Source organism: Gadus macrocephalus, chromosome 14 (genome assembly GCF_031168955.1).
Source record: "Gadus macrocephalus chromosome 14, ASM3116895v1".
NCBI lineage: Eukaryota > Metazoa > Chordata > Actinopteri > Gadiformes > Gadidae > Gadus > Gadus macrocephalus.
The window spans coordinates 24,963,233-24,988,274 of NC_082395.1; the positions used below are offsets into that span (position 1 = coordinate 24,963,233).

Genomic DNA, 25,042 nt, shown 5'->3' on the forward strand with positions numbered 1-25,042 from the left:
GCTTCGACAATGCAACATTAAAAGTGACTTCACACAGAAGCTCTGGCTTAGGGCCCCCCACCGCCCTTGGGCCCCTGGGCATGTGCCCGGTGTGCCCGTGCGGTAATCCACCCTTGCCTGTAAACAATGCAACGTGTGCGAACTCCTGTACCCGTCTGTCTGTGAGAGTTACAGGCCCAGTAAGAGCCAAAATAAGATTGGAGGAACTATGAAGAATGGGACCCAAAGGTATGACCTTAACAGATGTAATGTGAGGAATAACGAAGTGACCACATCTAAGGGCAAAAAATTTACCTCAATAGACATAATGAAAAGCTACATGTGTGAAGCACATTCATTTACACCAATCACAGGAGCACTAACAACAGTCTTTTTATTCAACAAAACAATTAAAAAATAACAACTACAAAAAATAGATTGTAAACTATTAACATAAAAGATAAATCAATAAAGAGTAGAACAAACAAAGTCTCAACGGGGGGGGGGGGGGAACACACTGACGCCTTCCTCAGTGAGGTGGACGCCACTCTCGCTTCACGCTCTGTCGCCCGACATCGCCGTCACCGCTGCCAAGCGCCGCCATTATGCTGCATCATCAGACTACATTGGAGTCGTGTGGCGCAGGCGTCACGGGGAGGGGGACGGGGAGGGGGTACGGGGAGAGGTGTTTGACTCAAAAGAGGCAAACACCTTCAGGTTTCTCCTGTCCATCATCTCCACACAGAACAGTTCATAGTCAGTATGTAATCTGAATGAGAATTGGAATGGTTTCCACGTTTCTTCCTCATCCCCGCCGTCATGGGATTTGCGCTGTGTTGATGCTGCCATCTGCTCCCAACCTTCCATCCCAATGACCTCTGGGAGAGAAACGCTGTCCTTGAAAGACTGTAACTGGCACCATGCTGCTGCCTGAATTGTGTCCTTCAGGACAACATCATCTTCCTTGAAGAAGAAAGAAAAATTATTTGTGTCTGTACTTGACACCCTACTCTCCCAAAACCACAAAATGGTATGCAAACAAAGGCTACTACTACTGATGAGTTTTCAGTGATAAAAAACACTATTCAACTAGTCATCAGACAATTTCATCTGGCTATACATACAACCTCCAGCATTACACACATATTACATACCAGGTTCCCAGGTTCCAGTTCCTGGTCTTCAGTTTTGTCTGGAAATAAAACGGAATTTTTGCCAAACCGTACGGATTCCGTACGGTTTCCGTACGGATTCCGTACGGATTCCGTGCGGTTTTGCACTTTTACCGCGCCATTCTAGGTCCGGATTGTGGCCTTCTTGGCTTTCCATATCTGCGGGCTGCAGTCAGGGGTACTTGGAATGAGCAGCACGCGAGTACATTCTCGCGAGCGAGGCAAAACTAAACTAAGGCACGTAGGGTGCGATACCAGGGTACACCAGTAGGTGTCCTTCTTTTACAAGTTTAAAAAGCAAAGAGGAGCAAATTGATTATGTCAGAACAGCGGGGATTACACATTTTTCAGTGCTACGGCCCTACGGCTCACGCCTAGGGAAAACCCAAGAGCGATAGCCTTAAAAGGCGAAGACTATACGATATAGAACAGAAATATCAACTTTCCCAGTTTTTATGAGTGCAAATTGCTTTTCAGAGGGACAGAATCACTTTTTGACCAACCATGTGATTCTGACTCTAAAATGTTGATTGTGCTCCAAACTAATGTACTTCACTTCCAAATGGTGGCTGCTGAAATTAATGGACTTAAAGGCCCACTATGCAACTTCGGGCATTTCTTCGCTGTTTTCTTGGTTTTGGCACGCACATTTCTCTACACAGCGCCCCCTACAGCTTCGTAGTAGATATTTCACAACACTGTCGTAACAACTCGTTGACGACCCTTCCCCATGCACTTCTACGCGAGCCATGTTCATTTGTTTTCAAAGAAGCTGGCAAATGCGTGGAGCCATGTCCGAAGTAGATGTTCATAAAGTGTAGGCAAGGTTATACATTTTTAAAAGGGTGTATTTGTATTGCAATAAACATAAATCCATCCTTTTTTATAGTTGACGGGGAGAATTTATATCCTAGATTATAATTGTTTTATCTTAGGTTGAACAGAACAATCAGTGTAAGAGGTTTGGCCAACATAATAATCTAAATAAACAAGAACCTGGATTCGGGGATTCAGTCTGTATCTGGGGGACGAGACAGACGAACAGCAAAACACCCATGGAAACAAAGGTGTTTATATGGTTGCAACCAAGCAAGCTAGAAACATACAGGGCTCACAACAAAACGGTCGAGAAAACAATTTTTACAGGGCTCACAACAAAATGGTTGAGCAAACACATTTGTACAGAGACTATCAACATCAAGAATACCACGAAGACAAAGGCCACCCAAGGGTACTTTCAATTTCAAAAGCAACACGGCCGAGTCGGCGTCTGATTTGCAGTCTTCTTTTTCTTTCAGTTCACGCTATTCCTGAACAGCTTGCCCAACGTTTACTCGTGTCTGGCCTCTCTGCCGGTCAGTCTCCCTTTTCTCTTCTTCTGTTCCTCCGACATTGGGTTTCTCTGTCTCTTTTTAGTCGGCTGATCTATGATAAATATAACAATCCCTTAGTGACTTGTGTTTATATCGAGCCGGTTCCGTGTTTGGGGGTCTGTGCCGTAAAGCAATTCGTTACTTCGCGAGACCCAAGACTCCCGCGAGAGTGGGCGGCGGGTCGCCGGCAGAAACATATTCCTTTTCTCCGCCAAGATGCGCAAGGGTGAGTCGAAACAACGAACAATCTAACAAAAATGTATAATAGAACCATCGCAATGACTCGTTCCCCTTTCACTCGTGTCTGATCTCTTTTCTGGTCCATTCTTCTTTTGTTCCACTGACGGTCGCCTCTTGGGTCCCTTATCAGTCGATTGATCCATGATGAATGCAACAATTGCCTCGCAACTGGCTGTTTATATCTAGCCAGTGCCATGTTTGGGTGTGTGTCTGTGCCGTAAAGCATTTTCGAAACTACAATCTGACTACATTTTCAAGGATACTTCCGCTGCGTCACATCCGGATTGTGTCGGTCCGAACAGAGCAAGTTGCATATGCGCTTTTTCACTGGAGAGGCGACATGGGTAAATGACACACCCACCAATCGACCCAGAAATGGATGCAGAACCTGCATACTTAATGTAATTTTGGCTAAAAAAGTTGCATAGTGGGCCTTTAACTTTCAAATGGGGGCATATGGCTTATACAACCCTTTTGTAAGCCTGGTAAACACGTTTGCATTGAAAGGAACAGAAATATCAACGTTTCTAATTTGTATGTGGGCAAAATGCTTTTCAGGGCGAGAGAATCACTTTTTGACCACCAATGTTTCTGACCTTAAAATGTTGATTGAGCTCAAAACTAATATATTTCACTTCAAAATTGTGGTTGCTGAAGACTAATGGACTTCAATTCCAAATGGTGGTATATGGCTTAAACAACGCTTTGTAAGCCTAATAATGCGTTTGCATTGAAAAGAACATGCAACTTTCCTAATATTTATTTATTAGAGCTGTCAGTTAAACGCGTTATTAACGGCGTTAACGCAAACCAATTTTAACGGCGTTAAAAATTTTATCGCGCGATTAACGCAATTATTTTATTTAAATATATTTATTTATAATAATCTTTGGCTCAAAACAAAGAAGCAGTAGCCTGACTGCTATGTTCAAATGACATTTGTTCAAAGCAGTCGTTTAATTGCACTATAGAATTTTTTTTTTATATCGTCCTGTTTTGATCAGTATATGCCAATGTTGTTATCAATAAAAAATCATTTGCACAAGGCAAGCCGATGCACTTCACCATGTTGATAAGAGAATTAAAATGAGAAGAATTATGGGACAAAGAAATCAAGGGATATTTAGCATAGAAAAAGAATTTGCGATTAATCGTGAGTTAACTATGACGTCAATGCGATTAATCACGATTAAATATTTTAATCGCTTGACAGCTCTAGTTTTTACCAAAGAGCAGGCTTCTGACCATTCTTCCTCTGATACATTTTCATCTAAATCCATATTCCATGCCCGTAAAATATTATTTGAAGACTCCTTAGATTCACTAACAAACAAAGTGACAAGTTCCAAGTGACATCTTCCAAAATGGACAAGGGGGGGGGGGGGGGGGGGGGGCGCCAGGCTATTACACTGCTTGGATAGAACAAAATTTCTGATTTGAAGATATTTAAAGAAATGTTTTGTAGGAATGCCATATTTGGATTTAAGATCTTCAAATGACATAAATACAGTTCCATTGTACAAATCAGATATTTTAGCTAGACCTTTGGAGGACCAAAGTTTAAAACCCGGGTCTGCCCTACCTGGGTGAAAGTCATCATTACCAAAAATGGGTGAGAATTTGGAAAGCCTTTTTGTCATACCCCAGTAATCAATGGCAATATGCCACATCTTTATCGTATTTTTCCAAAAAATTGTTTTGGTATTTTGAAGAAGCCTTTTTTTATCTGCCGAATACATGTATAAATGCAATGGCACTGTGATATTCTGGGATTCCATTGCAACCCAAGCTGGGGGGTGGTCATTCACAAAATAAAACATACCAGCCCTAATTTGCGCTGCCCAAAAGTACCAAAGGAAATTCGGAAATTGCAGCCCACCTCTGTCATATGGCAAATACAACAAGGAAAGTCTGAGTCTAGGCCGTTTGTTATTCCAAATGAAGTTTGTGAAAATTTTGTTAAGCAATTTAAAGAAGGAAGGAGCAGGAGAGAGTGGAATTGACTGGAAGAGGAATAAAAATTTACTCAAAATCGAAATCTTCAGTACATTAATGCGTCTGATTAAGGATATGGGTAATTTTGTCCATCTATTTATCAATTGTGTGACGTGATCCACAAGGGGGTTATAATTAGCTGAAATAATTTTGTCAATAGTAGGACTAATTTTGACACCTAAATAAGTAAATGCCTGTTTTGACACAGTAAATGGTGTAGCGATCGGAGGACTATTTCTCTCATTTTCTGTCAAAAACATTATCACTGATTTACTATTGTTTATTTTATAGCCTGAAAAGGTACCAAATGTTCTCATCAAATCCAGCAGGCTAGGTAGTGTTTTCTCCAATCTGGAACAAAATAAAATTACGTCATCCGCGTACAACGAGATACGATGTTCTATGTCTCCAACTTTAATTCCTGTAATGTCAGCTTGCCAATTGCCATGGCAAGTGGCTCAATAGCCAGGACGAAGAGTAAGGGAGAGAGGGGGCAGCCCTGTCTCGTTCCACGGTTAAGCCTAAATGGCGTTGACACAAGTCTATGGCAAGCCGAATTGACATTTATTAACTAAGTTTGACTATCCGGAATTTACATTGTAGATATCAACAACTTCATTCAAGATATCTGTTACGTAGTTGTGACTAGTCGAAACGACAGTTAGAGATATCTGTGACGTAGTTTTGACTAGTCGAAACGATAGTTAGAGATATCTGTAATTCAGTTTTGACTAGGCGAAACTGAATTACAGATATCTGCAATGACTTCACGGAAAACGACATTCAACTCGTCACACATCTTAAATGACAATTGCAGATATCTGTAATTCAGTTTCGCCTAGGCAGAATGAAAGTTAAAGATATCTCAAACGTCATTTGAGTGTTGGGCATTACGTTTTAGATATCCAGAAATACGTAATTTCCCCTTGCCGCCATAATCAAAGAAGAAGTGGGTTCATTTCCGAATGGAATAAGAAAGGAGCAGTCATGGCGTTGGCTGTGATCGAAAAGATCACGAGAAAATGCCATGAAATTGAACAAGCCCACACACAGGGGATGTGTGGAGAGAGAGAACGTCGTTCTATTGAAAGCTGTCAAAGAAATCTCAGAAGAATTGAATATTTGATATCACCGGAGACCAACAACGAACTCAAACGCTGTTTGGCTGAAGTGAAAAATCTAGTTGGCACACATTTCCAGGCTGGGGAAGACCGAAGTTTCTCTGTCGGTCGCATTCGTTCAGGTATGTCCGTTTTTCACTGCATCCATAGGCCTATATGTAAGGGAACGCCGGTCATTATCGGGAAAATAAGCCCCGACAGGGCAAACAGGACACCGACGCGCAGCAGAGATAATTGCTTCGCCCTGAGGCCCAGTGCTCTTACTGTCTTGTCGAATAAAGGCAACTTGTTTAAAATAAAATAAATAAGTTGCCTCCAATTCTTATGAAAGTATACTAAATATAGCCTATATTAAAGCTAAAGCTATAATGTCATATTGTCATAATGTCATATTACAGTGATAAAACGATATTTTACCTAGGCTAACTAAAACGCTATAACTATGAAAAGCCTGTCTGTTGCAAGATGTATATCCTCACACAAATGTATTAACCTATGTTTAGCAATAATTGTTTATATTTATTAATTTACTGTATGTATCCATGTGCTTATTAGAGCAATCATTAAATGTATTGGTCTTACTGTTATGTCCACTGGTCACAGCAATAAATACAGTATTTTTGCAAACCCTAAAGCCTCTCCACACCCAGGGTAGCCTATTGGCCTATTCATTAACAATATGCAATTTCAATGCATGTTTGAGAATTGGTATGCTGATATATAGGCCTACTTTAAATTACAATTAATAAACAGTCCAATGCTGCCTCAACCCTTAAACCTTGTTGACTTTTTATTTTGTGTAGGGAGAGCAGGCCGTCCAGCCATTGATGTTACCAGAGAACAGATAGAATTTCTGCTAGCGCAAGGCCATACAATTGCAAAAACTGCTGAAATACTTGGATTTTCCTCATAATTTCTGTACAAGAAGTCAAAGTTGATGGGTATACCTGTCAGAAGTATGCGGCCTGCAATAGATGATGGTGAACTAGAACAACATGTGAGGCAACTTCAGGGCCAATATCCTAATTCTGGAAATGAGGTAATTGGTGGTCTTAATTTTTAGCCTGTATTTAATTCACATTTGTGTGCCATTGTTTTTTGATTTTTTTTTTACTTTTCCAAAATCTGTTTCAGATTATTCGAGCCCTGTTGCGCACACAGGGTGTCTTTGTTACACGGTCCAGAGTGCGTGAGATGTTGACACGGGTGAATCCTACTGCTGCTGCAAGGAGATGGAGCAGGACAGTTGCAAGACGTGTTTATCATGTACCTTACCCCAACAGTTTGTGGCACATTGATGGGAACATGCGTCTGATAAGGTTATTATTACCAGACTTGTCATACTTACTACCAGACTTGTCAATATATTCTTTTATATTTTTAAAAGAACTTCAGCAAGTGAAAAACTGGAGTTCACAGCTATATTGTTTCAAGACTACTGTCAATAGTATTAGAATTTCAAGTAATCATTTTATTTGTTTTTCAACCTTTCTAGATGGGGCTTTGTGACTCATGGTGCAATTGATGGATACTCCCGTCTGATTACTTACCTCAGCTGCAGCACAGACAATCGTTCCACAACAGTGCTTTCTCAGTTTTTGAAAGCAACATGCCTCTACGCCCTACCATCAAGAGTCAGATCTGATCATGGTGGTGAAAACATCCTTGTGGCTTTGTTCATGCATCTAGTTCAAGGACTTGAACACAGAGGTTTCATAACCGGACGATCAGTTCACAATCAGAGAATTGAACGCCTTTGGCGTGATGTATTTTTGCATGTGTTGCAGCACTTTTACCTAATGTTCTACTCCTTAGAGGATTCAGAGGTTCTAAACCCAGATAATGATGTCCACAGACTATCACTGCATATTGTTTATCTTCCGGAGATTCAAAACAGACTGGAGCAGTTTAGACAGGCCTGGAACCTCCATCCGTTGCGAACAGAAAATAATCGCACACCAACTCAACTCTGGACAGAGGGCATGCTCAGAAATATTGCCACAGACAGCACAGCGGTCAACAATGTGTTTGGGGAGAATCCCTACAGCGACCAAAACATTGAGGCCATCCTAGCGCAGTACGGAATTCAAACACTGCCTACACTTGATGAGGAAGAGTTCCCAGCTGTAAGGGTAGAGCCACCTCAACTCATCCTCACTCAGCAACAACAGACATCTGTGCACAATGCAATCCAACACATTTCTGATTTGAAGATAAGATATCAGGCTTGCTGTACCGCAATTGTCAGTATTTTGCAAACTGATCAGGTATAGTCCAATTCCAAGCCCAGAGACAACATTTTATTGGTTGCATATATTATCCAGGCTTCAAGAAAGGACTCCACCCCCTCCTCCCTTGGAGACTGGACTCCACCCCCTCTCCTCCCTTGGAGACAGGACTCCACCCCCTCTCCTCCCTTGGAGACAGGACTCCACCCCTCCTCCCTTGGAGACAGGACTCCACCCCCTCTCCTCCCGTGGAGACAGGACTCCACCCCCTCTCCTCCCTTGGAGACAGGACTCCACCCCCTCTCCTCCCTTGGAGACAGGACTCCACCCCCTCTCCTCCCTTGGAGACAGGACTACACATATTATATTGACATTTTATCGTATTTGTCTAAATGCATACTTGACTGTAGATAGATTTATGAGTGAAGTTACCAACACAATCCATTGGCCAAATCAGGCCTCAACTGTGTGCGTATTTGAAAATGTGTCGCAGGGACTACAGTCAACAGCTATGCAATTATCTTTTCTGTTCCCTTTTCTCATATTTGTTGTGTGTGTGTGTGTGTGTGTGTGTGTGTGTGTGTGTGTGTGTGTGTGTGTGTGTGTGTGTGTGTGTGTGTGTGTGTGTGTGTGTGAGAGAGAGAGGGTGGTTCATTCTGTGTAATTCAGAAGGTAGAGACAGGTAAATTGCATGTTTCCTATTTTACTCTAGTACATGATGACCACTGTAGGAATGTAATTCATGCACTCTAACTTTGTCGTTGTAATGGCCACCCAGGTGGCGTGGCCAGCCTAATCTAATAAGCAGAGCCTATTGACACCTCAGAGTCAAAGACAAAGAAGTTATAGTTGTGATACTGAAATTATCTGCAAGTGTATTTATGAATGTAGCATACTGATATTTGGTCTTGAATTAATCCTTGTGGACAGTAGTCTTATGGTTGTTCTGGCAATCTTAAGCATATGCATAGTTGTGGCCTATGTATTATGTACATTGTGTTAAATTGAACTTCACACCTCAGTCACACATCTGAGGCCTGTTTCAGGTAGCTGGTTTAACAATACATACTCTGAGTTTAATCCTGCGCTCTGAGTTGGTTGACACAGAGTTCAGGGTTGAAAAGCAACTCTGGGTTTTCGGTTTCAGAACAGGTGATCAGCGTTGGGTTAATCAACTCTGAGTATGTTCACTCTGGGTTGAGGGCGTGCCTGTTGACTATGAAGAGCCATCATCATTGGATCTCTGATAACATGATCAAACATGGACCAAAAGCGTATATCCACTTACTTTTCCCCCACGGAATTGGAAATTCTAATGAACGTGTATGCCGAGCAGTTACCCATTTTAACAAAAAAAAGCAATACCGCCGCGGCAGCGAGAGCGCGAGAGAGCTTGGCAGGAAATAGCTGAACAAGTCAATGCGTGAGTCAAATAAATTAGTAAAATAAAATAAGAGGAAAGTTTAATATCTTCCACTTATTCAATATGTAAATTGTGTGTGTGTGTGTGTGTGTGTGTCTCAATTTACGCAACCCTGAGTTGCCCCACGAGGACTTGGCAGCAAATGAAGTACAAAAATATAGTTTAAACAGGTAAACTAATGTTTAATTGAAATCAAATCAATTGTGCTGTTTTGCCTGCTCTACCTAATTTAACAGCTATGTTCAACATGTATTATATATATGTATACTATATTTAAGCAGTAAATGTAAGTAGTACATTTCCCAGCCACCCCAACACTGCCAATATGTAATAGGATTTAGAAGGCTACACCTAGGCAAAAATGCATTATAAATATATATGTGTCTTCAAAATAGCGCTTACTGAATATTAGGGTAACATTTTCCTCCATGTTAGCAAATCGAAAAAATGCAGAGGCCCGGCAGACTGGAGGGGGTCCACCACCTGTAGCCCTCACAGAGGCTGAGGAGATGGCCCTCAGCCAACAGAGTATGCGTCCTGTGGCTGAGGGCATCCCTGGGGGGAGCTCCTCTGATCCCCCCCACCCCCCAAGATAGAAGTGCCTTTACAGTATAAGAGGTTGGTTATTCAAAATAATTAAATATGTACACGCAACCCAGCGCGTTGCAAATTAGATGGGGCAATATTCTGGCTCAAGTACTAATTGCACTGTCTAATCATCTTCTTCCAGTTACTGATGGCGTCATCGCCCTACTTGAACCAGATGCCCTCACCAACCTCCATGCAATTGTAACAATTCAAAAGATGTAAAAGGATGCTTTGGAGATCCAAATTTTGGAACATAAGTTAAAGGTGGGTGAGGTGCAAACTGGGATACTGTTCCCTGCTCTAAAAACATACCCAATAATAATGACTTTTTTTTTTTGTGCTTTCAGGAAATAAAAAAATCCTCATAATAAGTAGATTGTCTTTATTAGAACACGGGCTGTGGTGGGACAAGTTATTTTGTTGAACAGTTTACTCAAAGGGTTTTACTTCAGTGAACAATGCAGACGATTATGCTGAGCATGTGCATGTAGAGAAGAACAGCATCTGGTTAAAAGCAGTACCAGGGTCTCTTCTGCCTTGCATTCTTAAAATGAGTTTCTTGACTTGCAGCAGTTATAGGTCCGTGGTTAGTCAGCTACTCTGATCATGGGAAAGCCACAACGTTGAAGTGACTAGTAGGCCTACAGAGCGGGTGGGATGCACGGGGCGGATCATTCTGCACATTTTGCGATAAAAAATAAAACTTAAAGCATGCCCCCGGTGCGTTTGACAGTTAACATGGGGGCTGAGAAGGTGGTCTAAATAAATGATAGATTGCACTGAAAAACGATAGCGCTCGTGAAGAAAATTATCAGGAAAATAAAGTAGGCCTATATCCAACCGGGGTCTTAATAATCGTTCCTCACGGAGATTCCTTCTGAGGATCGCAGCCTCTACGTCCACAGGCTCTCGTAGAAAAGGACAGGCCATTTCTAACACTTCCTTCTGTCGGAGAGCTGCCTTCAGCCTTATAGACAACAAACTCAGAGTAGGTCTAACCACCTCCCGAGCAGGTTAGACCCACGGCGTATGTTGCCGCAGCAACTAACTCTCGGTTGCGCTGAACCTGCTACCTGAAACGGAAAACCCAGAGTTTCCACTAACTCAGAGCGAACAAACTCGAACAAACCTCATTATTGTATGGATGGACAACTTTTGAGGTCCGTGTCACAAATGTTAAGCTTGCTGGTAGTTCTACCAGGAGGACTCAAATCACGCGCGGCTGGCCGCCAATCACCAGCTACCAATCACCTGCCTACACCTGCTCTATAAAGAGTAGTCTAACATATGTCTTTGCTGCTCAGGTCTTCGTTCGACGCATGCTGCTGCTTTACTGTGCTTCTGATTATCTCGCATATCTCGTCGCTTAGTTGCTACGTCGGTTAATACACACCAAGAAGTCATAACTTCGGATTCGTGCTGGTCGGCCTACTACTTCTGGTCCCGGCAAGCGAGCGCAGAAAGCCGTTCTTTTCGGTCCCCGGTATCCTCAACAACACCACCAACAAGTTCCCAACACGGACATCCGCCTGGTTCTACAAACCCTCGCCGAGTTGGTGCAAAGCATTGGCGCCAGGATGGACGCCGTCGTAACGCCATGCGGAACTCCCGGACGGGTCCAGGCCCCCAACCCGCTGTCGTCGGTCGCCACGGCGCCTTTCTACTTCCAGCAACCATCAGGCTCGGCTTCCTCCGCCTTCACAGGCTACGCACCTGGCACGTGCCCTGCTACCATGGCTACTGCAGTCCCCGCGTTAGCCCCCGCAGCGTATTTTCTCTCACAGCTCTACCAGTCCAGCTTCAGGATGCGGCTCCCTCGGTTGGGTTAGGGGGTTTCTTCCAAGGGCAATGGTTTGCTGAGGGATGGCCAGTCGAAGCTGGTACGTTCGCCCTCGGGTCAGAGTCGTCTGCGCTGTTCGAGCTTTACCCTATCGCAGCAGCTAGCGTTCTGTGGGGCAAAGCATGGCGGCGTTAACGTATAACCATGTTTTGCGATAACAAAGCAGCGTCAAAACGGCTGGGAAGGTGGTCTTCCACAGCATACGGATTTTACATCCGGTTGAATTCGTTGAATTCGTTGCACACGTCGGTGTGGTACAACACAGAACTCTACGTTCGCAATCAAAGGTTCATAATTATCTTTATACCGTGCACTGTTTGGTTAACTCCTTGTGTCTGAGGTTTTTCCCTTCACTTTAACATGAATGAAGTTGATGGGTTTTAGGCACTGTGGTAACTGATTATTACTAAAAGGTTTTTATTGACGAAGGGCCTTTTAGATTGGTTCAGCTGCTGCTCACCAACTCTCACGTTCCTCTGCTCGCAATGCGATTCACATATCGTTCAATTTATTCAAAAGATCCAAAGACAAAGAACAGGTACATTATGGTATCATTTTATATGATTATTTATAGTCTTATTGTTAATAGCTTCAGTCGCGTTGGTATTTAATTTTTCATTTGCACGTTTAGCTACGTATGACAGTTAACAATGTTGGTGTAGGCCTATTACAATCATTTACGCGTGTAGGCCACTCCAACTCGCTCGATATTTCAAAAAGATTAGTGTGCTCTCAGAGCTGGGAGATTTCATCCTTATTTTAACATATTACTCGAGACGGTGTTTTCTCACAGTTCTACGGGTTCATGCGTTCTCGGGTTCATGCGTTCATGCGTCCACGTCTCCTACTCAGACTTTTCCCCTACACGGGGTATTTAATTTTTCATTTGCTTGTTTAGCCATGTATGTCAGTTAACAATTTTGGTGTATTACAATTATTTATGTGTGTTGGCCACTCCAACTCACTCGATATTTTGAATAGATTAGTGTGCTCTCTCTGGGAGTTTTCATCCTTATTTTAACATATTACTCGAGTCAGTGTTTCTCACAGCGTTCTACGGGTTCATGTGTTCTACGGGGTCATGCGTTCTACGGGTTCATGCGTTCTACGGGTTCATGCGTTTTACGGGTTTATGCGTTCTCGGGTTTATGCGTTGGGTTTATGCGTACACGTCTCCTACTCAGACTTTTTTCCCTACACGGGGCCTGACTTTCGCTGATGTCACCTCCTCTGCAAGGCATTTTTTCATCTAAAAGCGATAGCCTAGGAGCAGCTGTTACTATTATCATTTCAAGAATCAACAACTCTCTGTCCTTACGCTTCCATGTTCCTTTATCTCAAGCTTCGGCACGCACGTCCCCGAATCACCTGTTTATTTGCGGCCTGCCAATGACTAAAGGGTGGATCAGAGTCAATCTCGCGACGGTGGTAGAAGGGTGCGGCCCACCATCTCCCCCCTACATTGGCCACTCCTTCCGGATTGGAGCGGCAACCACAGCCGCTTAACAAGGGTTGCCGGTCGCGTCTATCAAACGGCTGGGAAGGCGGTCTTCCACAGCTTACGAATCCTACATCCGGTCGAATTCATGGTTCTTCCTTCAAGCGCACACGATGCTCTAACGTCGGTTAAGGCAGGTTTATCACGTTTGCTACTACAGCTGTTTTTGGCGGCCTGTTTCCATTCTAGTTTTAGTCTTTGTGTCAAGGTGTCACTTTTGTTTTTATTAGTTTTGTTTTTATTAGTTCATACTCTTTCTAGTGATGATTTCTAGTGAAGTATTTTAAGGAGCTGCATTTCCCTCACATAGCCACAAGGGGAGCAAGACCTTATTGAAGGCTGCTCCACCACAGAAGGAGCCGAAGCCTTTACGTCACCCCGGCCACGCCCACTAGGCCACGCCCACTTGACGTCCTCTCTAGCGGGTGGTTTCGAACTCGAGAGGCCAGAGATCAATAGGTAGACGGCAGAGAGCCACCCCGGGCCTAAGCCCGGGGGCTCGAAGTAGATCATGGTATTTTCCTCTCACACGCGTTAGATACAATTCCCTCCGTTAAGCTTCAGTTACCATACCGAAACATGCCGACTTTATAATAAATGAAGTCAGTTAAAAGCATCCCGGGATTGGACAACTTTCTTCAAGAATATGCAACATATTGAAATTCCGTTTAGGTATTATCAAAGATACAAGTGCGTAGATTTGTTAAATAAGGTAAACGGTCGAAAATTGATGTTGTTATGTCTTAAAGCTAGGGTGGGTAATTTCTTTACTGTAATATTTGGCAAAACTGTCCTAATAGCCAGTCAGCTATATGTAGGTGAAGTTCTCTGAGAATATCTGCTCATAACTTTGCTCTCCCCTGCCTCTGTGGGCCGCACCCAATAATTGCCACCGCTCATGTACACTTTGACCAATCAGAGCGAGGCTCCGATTCTCCGTTCTTATTGGCTGTGGGACTGTCCGGTCACCTTGGCAACGACGTTGGTGCGTCCCTGCGTGAGCGTTCACGAGCCTAGCGGTCTGACAGTTTTGTACTACTACGGCGGACAACAAATGAATAGCCGTGTCTTCATCAACGGCCCATAAATTTCCCATTCCCCGGATACCATCAACTAACACCACTAAGACAGAGAAAAAAAGAGGAAAGACACTTGTTGAAAGGACAGCTACTAAAAGGGAGGCGGAGAGAGCTCGAAATAAAACCAGAGTAAACATCGGCGTGGCTTATGAGCGATGGAGAGAGTTACGTGACCGGAGAAACTTAAAATCGGACGCTGAGATGGCTATATTTCTTATAGACAGGTAAGGAATTGTGCTATCCCTCCATGGTATATTGCGATGAATATGTAAAGTGTCGGCTGGTATGGTTTTTTACTAAGCAAAGCCACGATAACCGTTACATTACGGTTCTGTAATGTAACCATTTCAATACGGTTCTGTAGGATGTCTTGCATCAGCCGATGGTTCTTTTCCCGGTCCGTTTTATAGGTTAGTTATGGTCACACCAACCGTGGCTGTCGGAATAACACAGAGATTGTGCTAACACGTGGCCTAGGCTTCAACTCAACTGTGGATAATGTCCGAGTCACGTTTGTATAAAAGCTACGTTGACACAACTGCCAAGATAAGCACTGCGAGGGAAGTCTAGCATATGCTATTCCATGTATTGTTATAACGTTGTTGCAAGCTAGCAGCAGCCTAGCTCAGTTTCGCGATCGCTTTGAAGTGACGGTTTCCTTGTGTGTAATCTGGCTTTCTGTGTTATTTTATCAAATGTATATATTTTTTCAGCACAGTACTGTACATACACAATGATGGACAACGACAGTAAAGAGATCATATCGATTGTCAATATTGATAAGAGGGAGACCTAGAAGAATTCTGTTATCATGGAGAAGGAGGTTTTGTTTTTGTTTTTTGTTTTTTTTTGCTTTTGTTCTTATGCTAACGAACTACAGTTGCAATTAGTTTGCTATCTTGCTTGGCTGATACAGCTACCTTTCTTAGGCCTACCAGCGCAATGGCAATGATTTTAAGATAACATACATGGTATGTCTGTGAGTAAGATGTTGATGCTATATATGTACTTATGTAGCAATCAGCACTAATGTTTAATTACCTCGGAATCGGACATGGTGTTTCGTCTTCCTATCAATGTAACTGAATTCACATGAACGCGCATAACTGACGTTCGGTGGGAGGAGCTACAGCAGGTAGCGTGGCAGGGACGGGCCAGAGAGCACGCGACGGAATCTCAACGGCTGTTTTCTCCAAAATCGCCCACCCTAGCTTTAAACAGTTGAAGTTCCGTTTGGACAAAACGTTATTACAGTTTATCGCCTAGTTTAGGTCAACGGAAATGAAGACATTTTAGCAGTCTTATTTCGTAAAACACTTTCAGTCTCGTTTGTATTCGCCAACAACATCGCACTACGCATTTAATTATAGTTATTGTCATATGACCAGCATTGTTTTCCTCACGCGATAAAGGTTTGTCGATGACGACATTTAGTCATAATTTTCGGTGTCAAAAGCAACACTATTTGCAACTACTGGTGGTGGTGGTTATCAGGTACTAAACTCATAAAGCAAAATTCGGCTATATAACTCAAGGTTAACCTGCAGCAACTCCGGCAAGTTCGACCACGTCGGTGGATCATCTAGAAAACACTCTTTGAGTTTGGTGTCACGTTGGTGGCATATCATGGAAAAAATAAAACTCAAGGTTCGCTGCGGCGACCCCGGTGAGTGCGTTGACCAAAGCGCAGCGGTAACAACTCGGGCACTCGTGACTATGACCACGTCGGCGGCACGTTATCTATTACTCATGGTTGACTGCAGTAACCCCGGTGAGTGCGTTGACCACGTCAACGCACAACTGGGGCACAACTCAGGCACTAGTCGTGAGTTTGTTGCACACGTCTGTGCGGTACAACACAGAACTCGACGTCCTACATCCGGTCGAATTCAAGGTTCTTTCTTCAAGCGCACACGATGCTCTCTAACGTCGGTTAAGACAGGTTTTACACGTTTGCAACCATAGCTGTTTTTGGTGGCCTGTTTCCTTTCTAGTGTTGGTCTAGTCTTGTGTCAAGCTGTCATTTTAGTTTTTTTTAGTTTTAGTTACATTCATACTCTTTCCAGTGTTATCGTAATTCCATTTAGATATTATCGAAGTTACAAGTGCGTAGTTTTGTTAAATAAGGTAAATGGTTGAAAATTGATGTTATGTCTGGAACAGTTGAAGTTCCAGTCAAACAAAATAACGTTATAAGTCTTTATCGCCTAGTTTAGGTCAACGAAAATGAAGAGACATTTTAGCAGTCTTATTTTCGTAAAACACTTTTTAGTCTTGGTTTATTCGCCAACTATATTGTACTATGCATTTAATCACTGCTATTGTCACATGACCAGCATCCACGTTGCGTCCAGTCTCGTTTTTCTCACGCGATAAAGGTTTGTTGATGACGACTTAGTCATAATTTTCATTGCCAAAAGCAACACTATTTGCAACTACCGGCGGTGGTGGTTATCAGGTACTAAATTCATAAAGCAAAATTCGGTTTCATAACTCAGGTTAACCTGCAGCAACCCCGGCGAGTGTGACCACGTCGGTGGATCATCTAGAAAACACTCTTGAGTTCGCTGTCACGTCAGTGGCGTACATAGGAAAATAAAACTCAAGGTTGCAGCGGCAACCCCGGTGAGTGCGTTGACCACGTCGGTGGTAACAACTCGGGCACTCGTGAGTATGACCACGTCGGTGGCACGTTATCTAATACTCATGGTTTGACTGCAGTAACCCCGGTGAGTGCGTTGCTCACGTCGGTGGGAACAACTCAAGCACTCGTGAGTTCGTTGCGCACGTCGGTGCAGTACAACTCAGAACTCTAGTTCGTTGCAGTAACCCCGGTGAGTGCGTTGCCCACGTCGGTGGGAACAACTCAAGCACTCGTGAGTTCGTTGCGCACGTCGGTGCGGTACAACACAGAACTCCACGTTCGCTGCAGCAACCCTGGTAGTGCGTTGACCACGTCGGTGGGCACAACTCGGGCACATGCAAATTTAATTACCACGTCGGTGGCATAATATCAAACACTCAAGTGCAGGGCACTCGGAGTTCATTGAACACGTCGGTGTTCAACACGGAAGTACACAATATTTGCTGCAGCAACACCGGTGAGTGCGTGACCACGTCGGTGGCACATCAAGGGCACTCGTGATTTCGTTGACCACGTCGGTGTTCAACATGGAAGTTCACAATACTTGCTGCAACAACACCGGTGAGTGCGTGACCACGTCGGTGGCACATCAAGGGCACTCGTGAGTTCGTTGACCACGTCGGTGGTTCAACGCGAAAGCACTCAGGTCACGCAGCGACCCCGGAGAGTGAATCGACCACGGCAGTTGGTACAGCACGAAAGCACTCGTGGCTCACTGCGTAACAGCTGCAGAGTGCTCTAAATTTTAATTGATCTCGTTGAGGTATTTCATGTCAACTGCTTTTACGTGATTCATCGATCTCGCTGACGGTTTTAAGCTTATCGTTTTACGGTATGTATGATTGACTCTTAATATGTCGTATATTGGGTATGCCTTTTATCTTCCAGAAGCAGTATAGATCCTTGTCCACTTCTTCTACGCAGGTATGTATGGTCTCATTACCCCCTTTCGCTATTCTATTTTTGGGGTTGGCTCCGCCCCTGCCAGTCCCGGCAGGACATGCCGAGTTATCACCTATTTCAGGCGTAGGCCTACGTCCTCTCTTTTGGGGAAGGCTCCGCCCCTGCTAGTCCTGGCAGGATACGCCGAGTCCGCACGTCACCCTGGATCAGTGACGGGGCTCATGCCAAAGATTTACCATGCAAAATATTCCCATGTCGTTATTTAAATAAATCCTGTTCATACTTATCAGTGATTGAGTCTTTATGGGAGAAATGTTAAGCTTGCTGGTAGTTCTACCAGGAGGACTCAAATCACGCGCGGCTGGCCGCCAATCACCAGCTACCAATCACCTGCCTACACCTGCTCTATAAAGAGTAGTCTAACATATGTCTTTGCTGCTCAGGTCTTCGTTCGACGCACCTCCATCCACCCCACCACCACCAGGTTGGCCTCAGTCTACTTGTCCAGGGGAAGGCTCCGCCCCTGCTAGTCCTGGCAGGATACGCCGAGTCCGCACGTCACCCTGGATCAGTGACGGGGCTCATGCCAAAGATTTACCATGCAAAATATTCCCATGTCGTTATTTAAATAAATCCTGTTCATACTTATCAGTGATTGAGTCTTTATGGGAGAAATGTATCCATCTTGTGTTAATGTCCACACCAGCCTGCTAACCATCCCAACCATTGTTGCTAAGCAACGTCAATGTGTTTGGCGGACTATTTCATAAACCCAGACTAACAATGGTTGTACGCAAGAGACATACGCACGTATGCTTACCACTCTTGTAATTTCCATATAGTACATTCAGATTGCATGTTAGGAATAGATCTTTTCCGATTAGAAATCAATTCGGAGAAGTAAAGCCTCGATGTAAACACAGCTAGTGAAATTTCCTCCCGTTTGTCGCGCCCCACCTGTCACGTCTCTATTCCCCACCAATGGGGCGCGCCCCACACTTTGAGAACCGCTGATCTAAAGTGATAGTCTACTTCTGTTAATCTGAGTTTTGATCAAAAGTCCATGTTTGTTTGATAATATCTATTCTGCCTAGATCCCATTTGTTCTTATGGTTCTTCTGCTATTGAGAGGCTGATTTAATGGATTTGTTCAATTATAGGCCCTGCATATAAATACACTCAACAACTCACTTTATTGAGAGTGCAGCAAGTGGGGATGACCACAGTGGAGAACAAAAAGTGCCACAGAGCACTTGAACATAGAAAATATTTAAAAGTGCATGAAATTGGACATAACAGATTACCAGTACCACATCATTAAAAGTGAAGGTCAACTTAAAAGACCTGAACAAAGCCATTTGTCAAGTTGGGCAATACTAGAGCTAAATAAGATATTCAAAACCTAAATAAAATCTTTTCAAAATAATTTAACACATTTTAAACAAATTTAAAGAATGGATCAACGTTTCCCTGAGTGAGTGTGTACGAGTATGTGAGAGCGTATGTGAGAGAGTGTGTGAGAGAGTATGTATGAGTGTGAGCGTATGAGTGTGAGAGAGAGTGTGTATGAGTGAGAGCGTATGAATGTGTGAGAGAGTATGTATGAGTGAGAGCGTACAAGTGTGAGAGAGAGTGTGTATGAGTGAGAGCGTATGAGTGAGAGCGTATGAGTGTGAGAGAGAGAGTGTATGAGTGAGAGCGTATGAATGTGTGAGAGAGTATGTATGAGTGAGAGCGTACAAGTGTGAGAGAGAGAGTGTGTATGAGTGAGAGCGTATGAGTGAGAGCGTATGAGTGTGAGAGAGAGAGTGTGTATATATGTGAGAGCGTATGAGTGTGAGAGAGTATGTATGAGTGAGAGCGTATGAGTGTGAGAGAGAGAGTGTATGAGTGAGAGCGTATGAGTGTGTATGAGTTGATCAATTGGAACAATAGAGGCATGCCCTCCAACAACCTGCAATGAATGAAAAACAAACAACATTATGCAAGACCAAAGGTCGGCGCTTGCAGAATTCCCTCCATCATGTATTTTTTAAAACATTCATAGGAAGAATGCAGCGGCAGGCGTAATATAATAATACAGGTGTTTGCTTCAGGGAAGATTCAGTTGTCTTCATGAATGAACTGGATTTGAGGAGGGTATGGAAATCCCAGTGGAGGGACTTTAGAGGCTCCAGATGAAAATTCCAATACCCTCTCAAGGGTGACTGGACTGCATTCTCCTTCTGTAACACAAGAAAGTGGTGAGAAACAGTGATTAAGTGATGCCTTTCACACCTTGATGGAATTGGAGAAAAGTTCTTAATTTAAAATAAATAAATGTTTTCACATACAATATTGTAACTGGTAGAATAATTTGTATACCTTCTACGTCAATCAACCAGTCACGCCAGAAGCAGATGGTTGCATTTTCACGGTTTCTGCGGTTGCTGCCTTGCACTGAGAAGTCTACAACAAATAGCTTGCACAGGTCCTTTGCCTGAAGGGGAAATTCCTCATTTACAAAGAAATGGAAGAATACTGCCGGATTCTCCCTAATCTCTTGGAGTAATCCAAGGGTTTGTAACCCATCAGCAAACCTATGAAAACATGTGCCATAGTGTGAGTTGTCCTGGGCTATTGACAGTTTAATTTTTCGGACAGATAAGACAGGTGAGGCAATTACTTACTGGTCCAGGGCAGTCGCCAATCTGCCGTTTACAAAGAAGTCAGCAGCTGACTTGACAAGGGAGTCCTTCTCTTCAAGGGTGGACACATGTCTCAAGGCCCCTACAATATTGAGACTATCTGCTGCCTCTGTAATTGTGTCGTTTGCCTCTCCGACTGTTGTTGCTTCCTGTATCTAAAAAGAAAAGAAAGACAAATAGACAGAAAGAAGACAAAAATACAGAATGAAAGATAGTGAGTGGCACATAAATACAAGGATAATTAAAATGTGCAGGAGTCTACAATCCAAAATTGTCTTATAAGGACACCTTGCCTATATAAATTAAATGTCAATAGTTGTACGCTATGAAAGGAAGTGTTTCATAAATAGAAAGTTAATAGAAAGCAACTGGAGGGTTGTGTCACAGTAGACTGTACATTCAATGTATAACACCTTCCTCCTGCTTACTTTCATCAACTGCTGCCTAAAAGTATGGTCGCCAACTTCATCGACCGTGGCCGGGGTCGTTTCTACTCCACAGATTTGCTGGAAAAGCCTTTCCGAGAAGAAATGTGGACCAACTCCTCAATGACGCACACAGCAATCATTTTCCCCACCCAGGTGTACAGTTTACTCTGTAAAGCTAAAATGAACACAAAAAAAACAAACAGAGTAAACACAATAAATCAAGACCGGAGAAATAAGTGAGTGCAATAATTTTTAAATGGGTTACCGTGTATACATTTCTAGAATTCTGCCAGTTGAATGAAGACAGCCCTAAGAATTTGGGCTTCCTTACCTTGAGTATCAAGACGCAACTGCCGGTCTTTCTCATGTCCATCAAAGATGTTTGATTGGTGGACGGCCCTCATCAACAGCCTTAGGTACTCTCTGGTCGGGCCGCCTTCGTCAACTGCCCCTTCACCATTGTCATCTTCATCCACAAAGACAACATCCAGTTTTGCTTCAGGGTCGAAGGACTTCCGTTTAAACGCCCGCAGGCTGCATAGTAAAACATTGTCCCGGCACACATTTATTTGGTTGCTTGTTGGAGAGAAGTTGTGATCTACTTTGTTGACCAGTTTTTGCAATATGGTCTGTAGATCAATCCTGCAACCAAAGAAGTTCATACATTTTATTCATATGCCAAATATATACCATATTTTATAACAGTTTTAACCACCTGATTAAATGTTATAGGATATAAGCATCACACTGACTTTGGTTTAGTGCTAGTCCTTTATATGGTATAGAAAATGTAATATTTACATACACCAAAATCATCAATGTCAAGTTAATGCGAAAAACATACTCATCCACAGGTCCTCCAAGGTGATGTGTCGATACAGGAGACTGATTTTGTGAAACGGTCTCTTGTTCGTCAAGATGAATGATTGGTTCCTGGACAGGTGAAGGAGGGAGTGATGGTTCTTCAACAGTCAGGATTTCTTGCGGTTGTGAGATCAGAGTGAGCGATGGCTGGATAGAGTTCTCAGATGGCAGTGGCTGGAGAGAGGGCTCAGACAGCAGTGAGTGGGTGGAGGACACAGAGAGACTTGGCTGGGTGGAGGGCTCAGACAGCGACGACTGACCAGGAGATGTGTGGTTTAGGGCATGAGCGCCATCATTTCGTTGTCCCGAGAGAATTTCCTGAAGACAAACATGCATGAGCTTGCACAAAACAAAAACACAATCTTTTTCTCCGTATGAGACAAGAAATACAATATACATTTACCTGTACATGCTGAATTGAAAACCAAAGTACGTATAGCGTTGAGGATGGTTTTATGCCATGATCGATTATTGACCCGGCAGAACTGCTCTCAATTGATCTTGATGATGTGGCTTCTTGTACCACAAAGATTTCACTGGCACCATCATCTTGTCCCACAAAGTCAAACACGGCCTAAAAAGATGTGAAACAGTGTTACACCAGTGACATTTTACAACCCACTGCGAAGACACATATTTTCTCAAGCTGAACACACATCACCTGAATTGGCTCAGACAAGCTGAATTTCCTCAAGCTGATGTGTCCATCTGGATATTTAAATTTGATCCACACCCCATCAGAGGGTACCTCAGATGGGGATTCAGATAGACGCTGACGTCTTGCTTCAATAGCCTGAAATGTTATTGCTCTCATTAAAAAGAAAAATCAAATGAATCTTTGGCTAGCTCATTTATCAAACTAATATTACAAAAAAACCTTTTGACGCCTTTCCTCACAGGCCTGATAGGCTAGTTTCTTCCTCTCCTATTAAAAGACCACATTAAAAGTATTTATGCATTCTGTAATAGCATGTAAAACATACCAAATAATAACTTGGAATTATTACCCTCTCCTGATCCAACAACAGATTTTCATTATATTCCTGGTCTTGCTGGGAACGTATTGCTCGCCATTCTTGAAGAGTCTAAAGTAAAACATCAAAAATGGCATTTCTCACAAATCACCATCAAATAGTACATATTGAACAAATTCAACAAATACTTAGAATAGATTCTATAATGTCAAAATTTGTTACCTGATTTGCAACCACACTTTGAGCTTGGGTACTCTCAGCCAAAGGGGCGGTCTCATCTTGTACTGGAGCAATTGAGAGTGGTGGGAATGAATCCATGGATATGGCAGAGGATGTGGATGCCACCTGGTAGTACACAGAAAATCCAAATGATTTCTCCTTCAACACACACTTAGTGGAAACAAAATACATCATTACAAAAATATCCACAAGTAAAAAAAAATACATCAGTACAAAAACTGTTCGCCTAGGGAATGTAACTGCTCAAACATCACAATATAAATAAATACATTTTAATACATATTAGAAAAAGACAAAAAAACACTGTTTATATTTGACACTCATCACTACAAAGTGCATAGTGAACTTAGATGTGCAATCATTTAAATACGGAACTGATCTGAAACCACTTTTTCCTTAGTCACCTGTGTGGTCTCATCTGCTGCTGGAGCTGCAGAGAGTGGTGGGAATGAATTCTGGGACATGGCTGAGGGTGGTGAGGTTTCCTGAGGTCAGAGAGGGTAACTTCAGTTACAGGCAGACATTACAGTTAACACATTTGATTGTAGTATATTATTATTATAACTGTCGAGGTCAAAATCACAAACAGCCTATTTACAAGAACCTCCAAATAATAGGTTACGAACGTGAAACTAACTTCAGCACTGTAGTGTAGTATGATAAATCCCTGTGTATATAATTCCATACCTGAAAGACAGTGGCTCGTGGCACGATGTAAAGTCTGCTTTTGCCAACAGCTGTTTTTAGTTCCCTCACAGAACTAACATTCAATATCTGGATTTTGCGTCCTTTGCCTGTTCTTGCCAATTCAAACCCAACCAAATTTAAGCTTATGTGAGGGTAGCGACGACAAACAAAGCTGTTTAATTCCGCTAGACTCCAGTTTAACCCAATCTTCAAGTTTGTGCCGCTGTCTGCTGAATCGTGCACAGGTTCTCCTAAAAATGTAAATGTAAACATCAGTATAATCCGTTTCTAGTGGCAAAATAACAGCCATTCGTTGCCAATAATATACACAAGATATTTCAGGAATCCCAGCAAACTGTCCTTCGAGATCTTGCCCAGACTCCTACAATGTTCGAGAAGACAGTTTCAAAGACGATAAATTCCACAAACCAAGGCTTCCAAACTGTGTTGTCATATTTTCAGAGATAATCATAGTGTTCCCAACCACCAACATAGACCTGTATGACTGCCACAGTTAACCTATGATAAGTTGTGCTTCTACAAAGTTTAAAGCTAAACAAAATGTATACATGAAAAGAAAGCCTGGTTTCACTCCCAAGGGCATCACACAGCCTCTGAGCATAATATGTGAAAGAACATTAACATATGATGTAGCTGAGCCTCTGAATGCACCACCCAGATCCTCACACTAAGCATAACCACCATTGACTAACTTTAGATAGCAGATGCAAAATGATTCATTGGGTGATATTCCTAGACACTTTCAAAATGATGCCTTGGCATGAGAAAGTGTTGGAAGGGCATAGGTGTATATATTAAAATGGCTACATGGAAACTTTTATGAAAATGCATTAAAGAGTAAACAGCTCTACAATATTTCTTTAAAACAAATTAATGCTAAATGTATTTTAACAGTTCAATGTTTCCCAATGCATAGACAGTGTAACAAATGGGACCAGACAGGCTAAATATAAAATAGAATTCAAAAAAGCTTGTTCCATAGTTTTCTTGGCAAGAAGGTTGGATAATAAGGTGTTAAAGTAAATAACACTCAATTCTTATGTGCTTCAATCTTATAT

General features: G+C 42.7%; 1 protein-coding gene and 3 long non-coding RNA genes across 4 annotated transcripts; 2 read left to right on the top strand and 2 right to left on the bottom strand.

The window, feature by feature from the left end:
• Positions 1 to 356: 356 nt before the first annotated feature.
• Positions 357 to 1,184, bottom strand: LOC132472333 (uncharacterized). The gene is made up of 2 exons (XR_009529058.1): positions 1,134 to 1,184; positions 357 to 942 (listed from the first exon to the last, which is right to left on the bottom strand). It is a non-coding gene; the product is annotated as an uncharacterized LOC132472333 (long non-coding RNA).
• A 4,116-nt stretch (positions 1,185 to 5,300) lies between these two features.
• LOC132472338 (uncharacterized) lies at positions 5,301 to 8,361 on the top strand. The gene is made up of 2 exons (XM_060071921.1): positions 5,301 to 7,199; positions 7,376 to 8,361. The coding sequence occupies exons 1-2, from the start codon at positions 7,075 to 7,077 to the stop codon at positions 8,151 to 8,153; spliced, it is 903 nt and encodes a 300-aa protein (XP_059927904.1). The 5' UTR covers positions 5,301 to 7,074; the 3' UTR covers positions 8,154 to 8,361.
• A 665-nt stretch (positions 8,362 to 9,026) lies between these two features.
• Positions 9,027 to 10,384, top strand: LOC132472140 (uncharacterized). Its single transcript, XR_009529003.1, has 2 exons — positions 9,027 to 10,149; positions 10,262 to 10,384. It is a non-coding gene; the product is annotated as an uncharacterized LOC132472140 (long non-coding RNA).
• Positions 10,385 to 20,649: 10,265 nt separating this feature from the next.
• On the bottom strand, positions 20,650 to 21,828 carry LOC132472092 (uncharacterized). Its single transcript, XR_009528992.1, has 3 exons — positions 21,530 to 21,828; positions 21,199 to 21,373; positions 20,650 to 20,925 (listed from the first exon to the last, which is right to left on the bottom strand). It is a non-coding gene; the product is annotated as an uncharacterized LOC132472092 (long non-coding RNA).
• Positions 21,829 to 25,042: the final 3,214 nt, after the last annotated feature.

Coding starts and splice junctions, on each gene's coding strand:
- LOC132472338 (XM_060071921.1), top strand. CDS start 7,075: ATGTTGACACGGGTGAATCCTACTGCTGCTGCAAGGAGATGGAGCAGG. Junction 7,200..7,375: donor GGGAACATGCGTCTGATAAG/GTTATTATTACC, acceptor CAACCTTTCTAG/ATGGGGCTTTGTGACTCATG.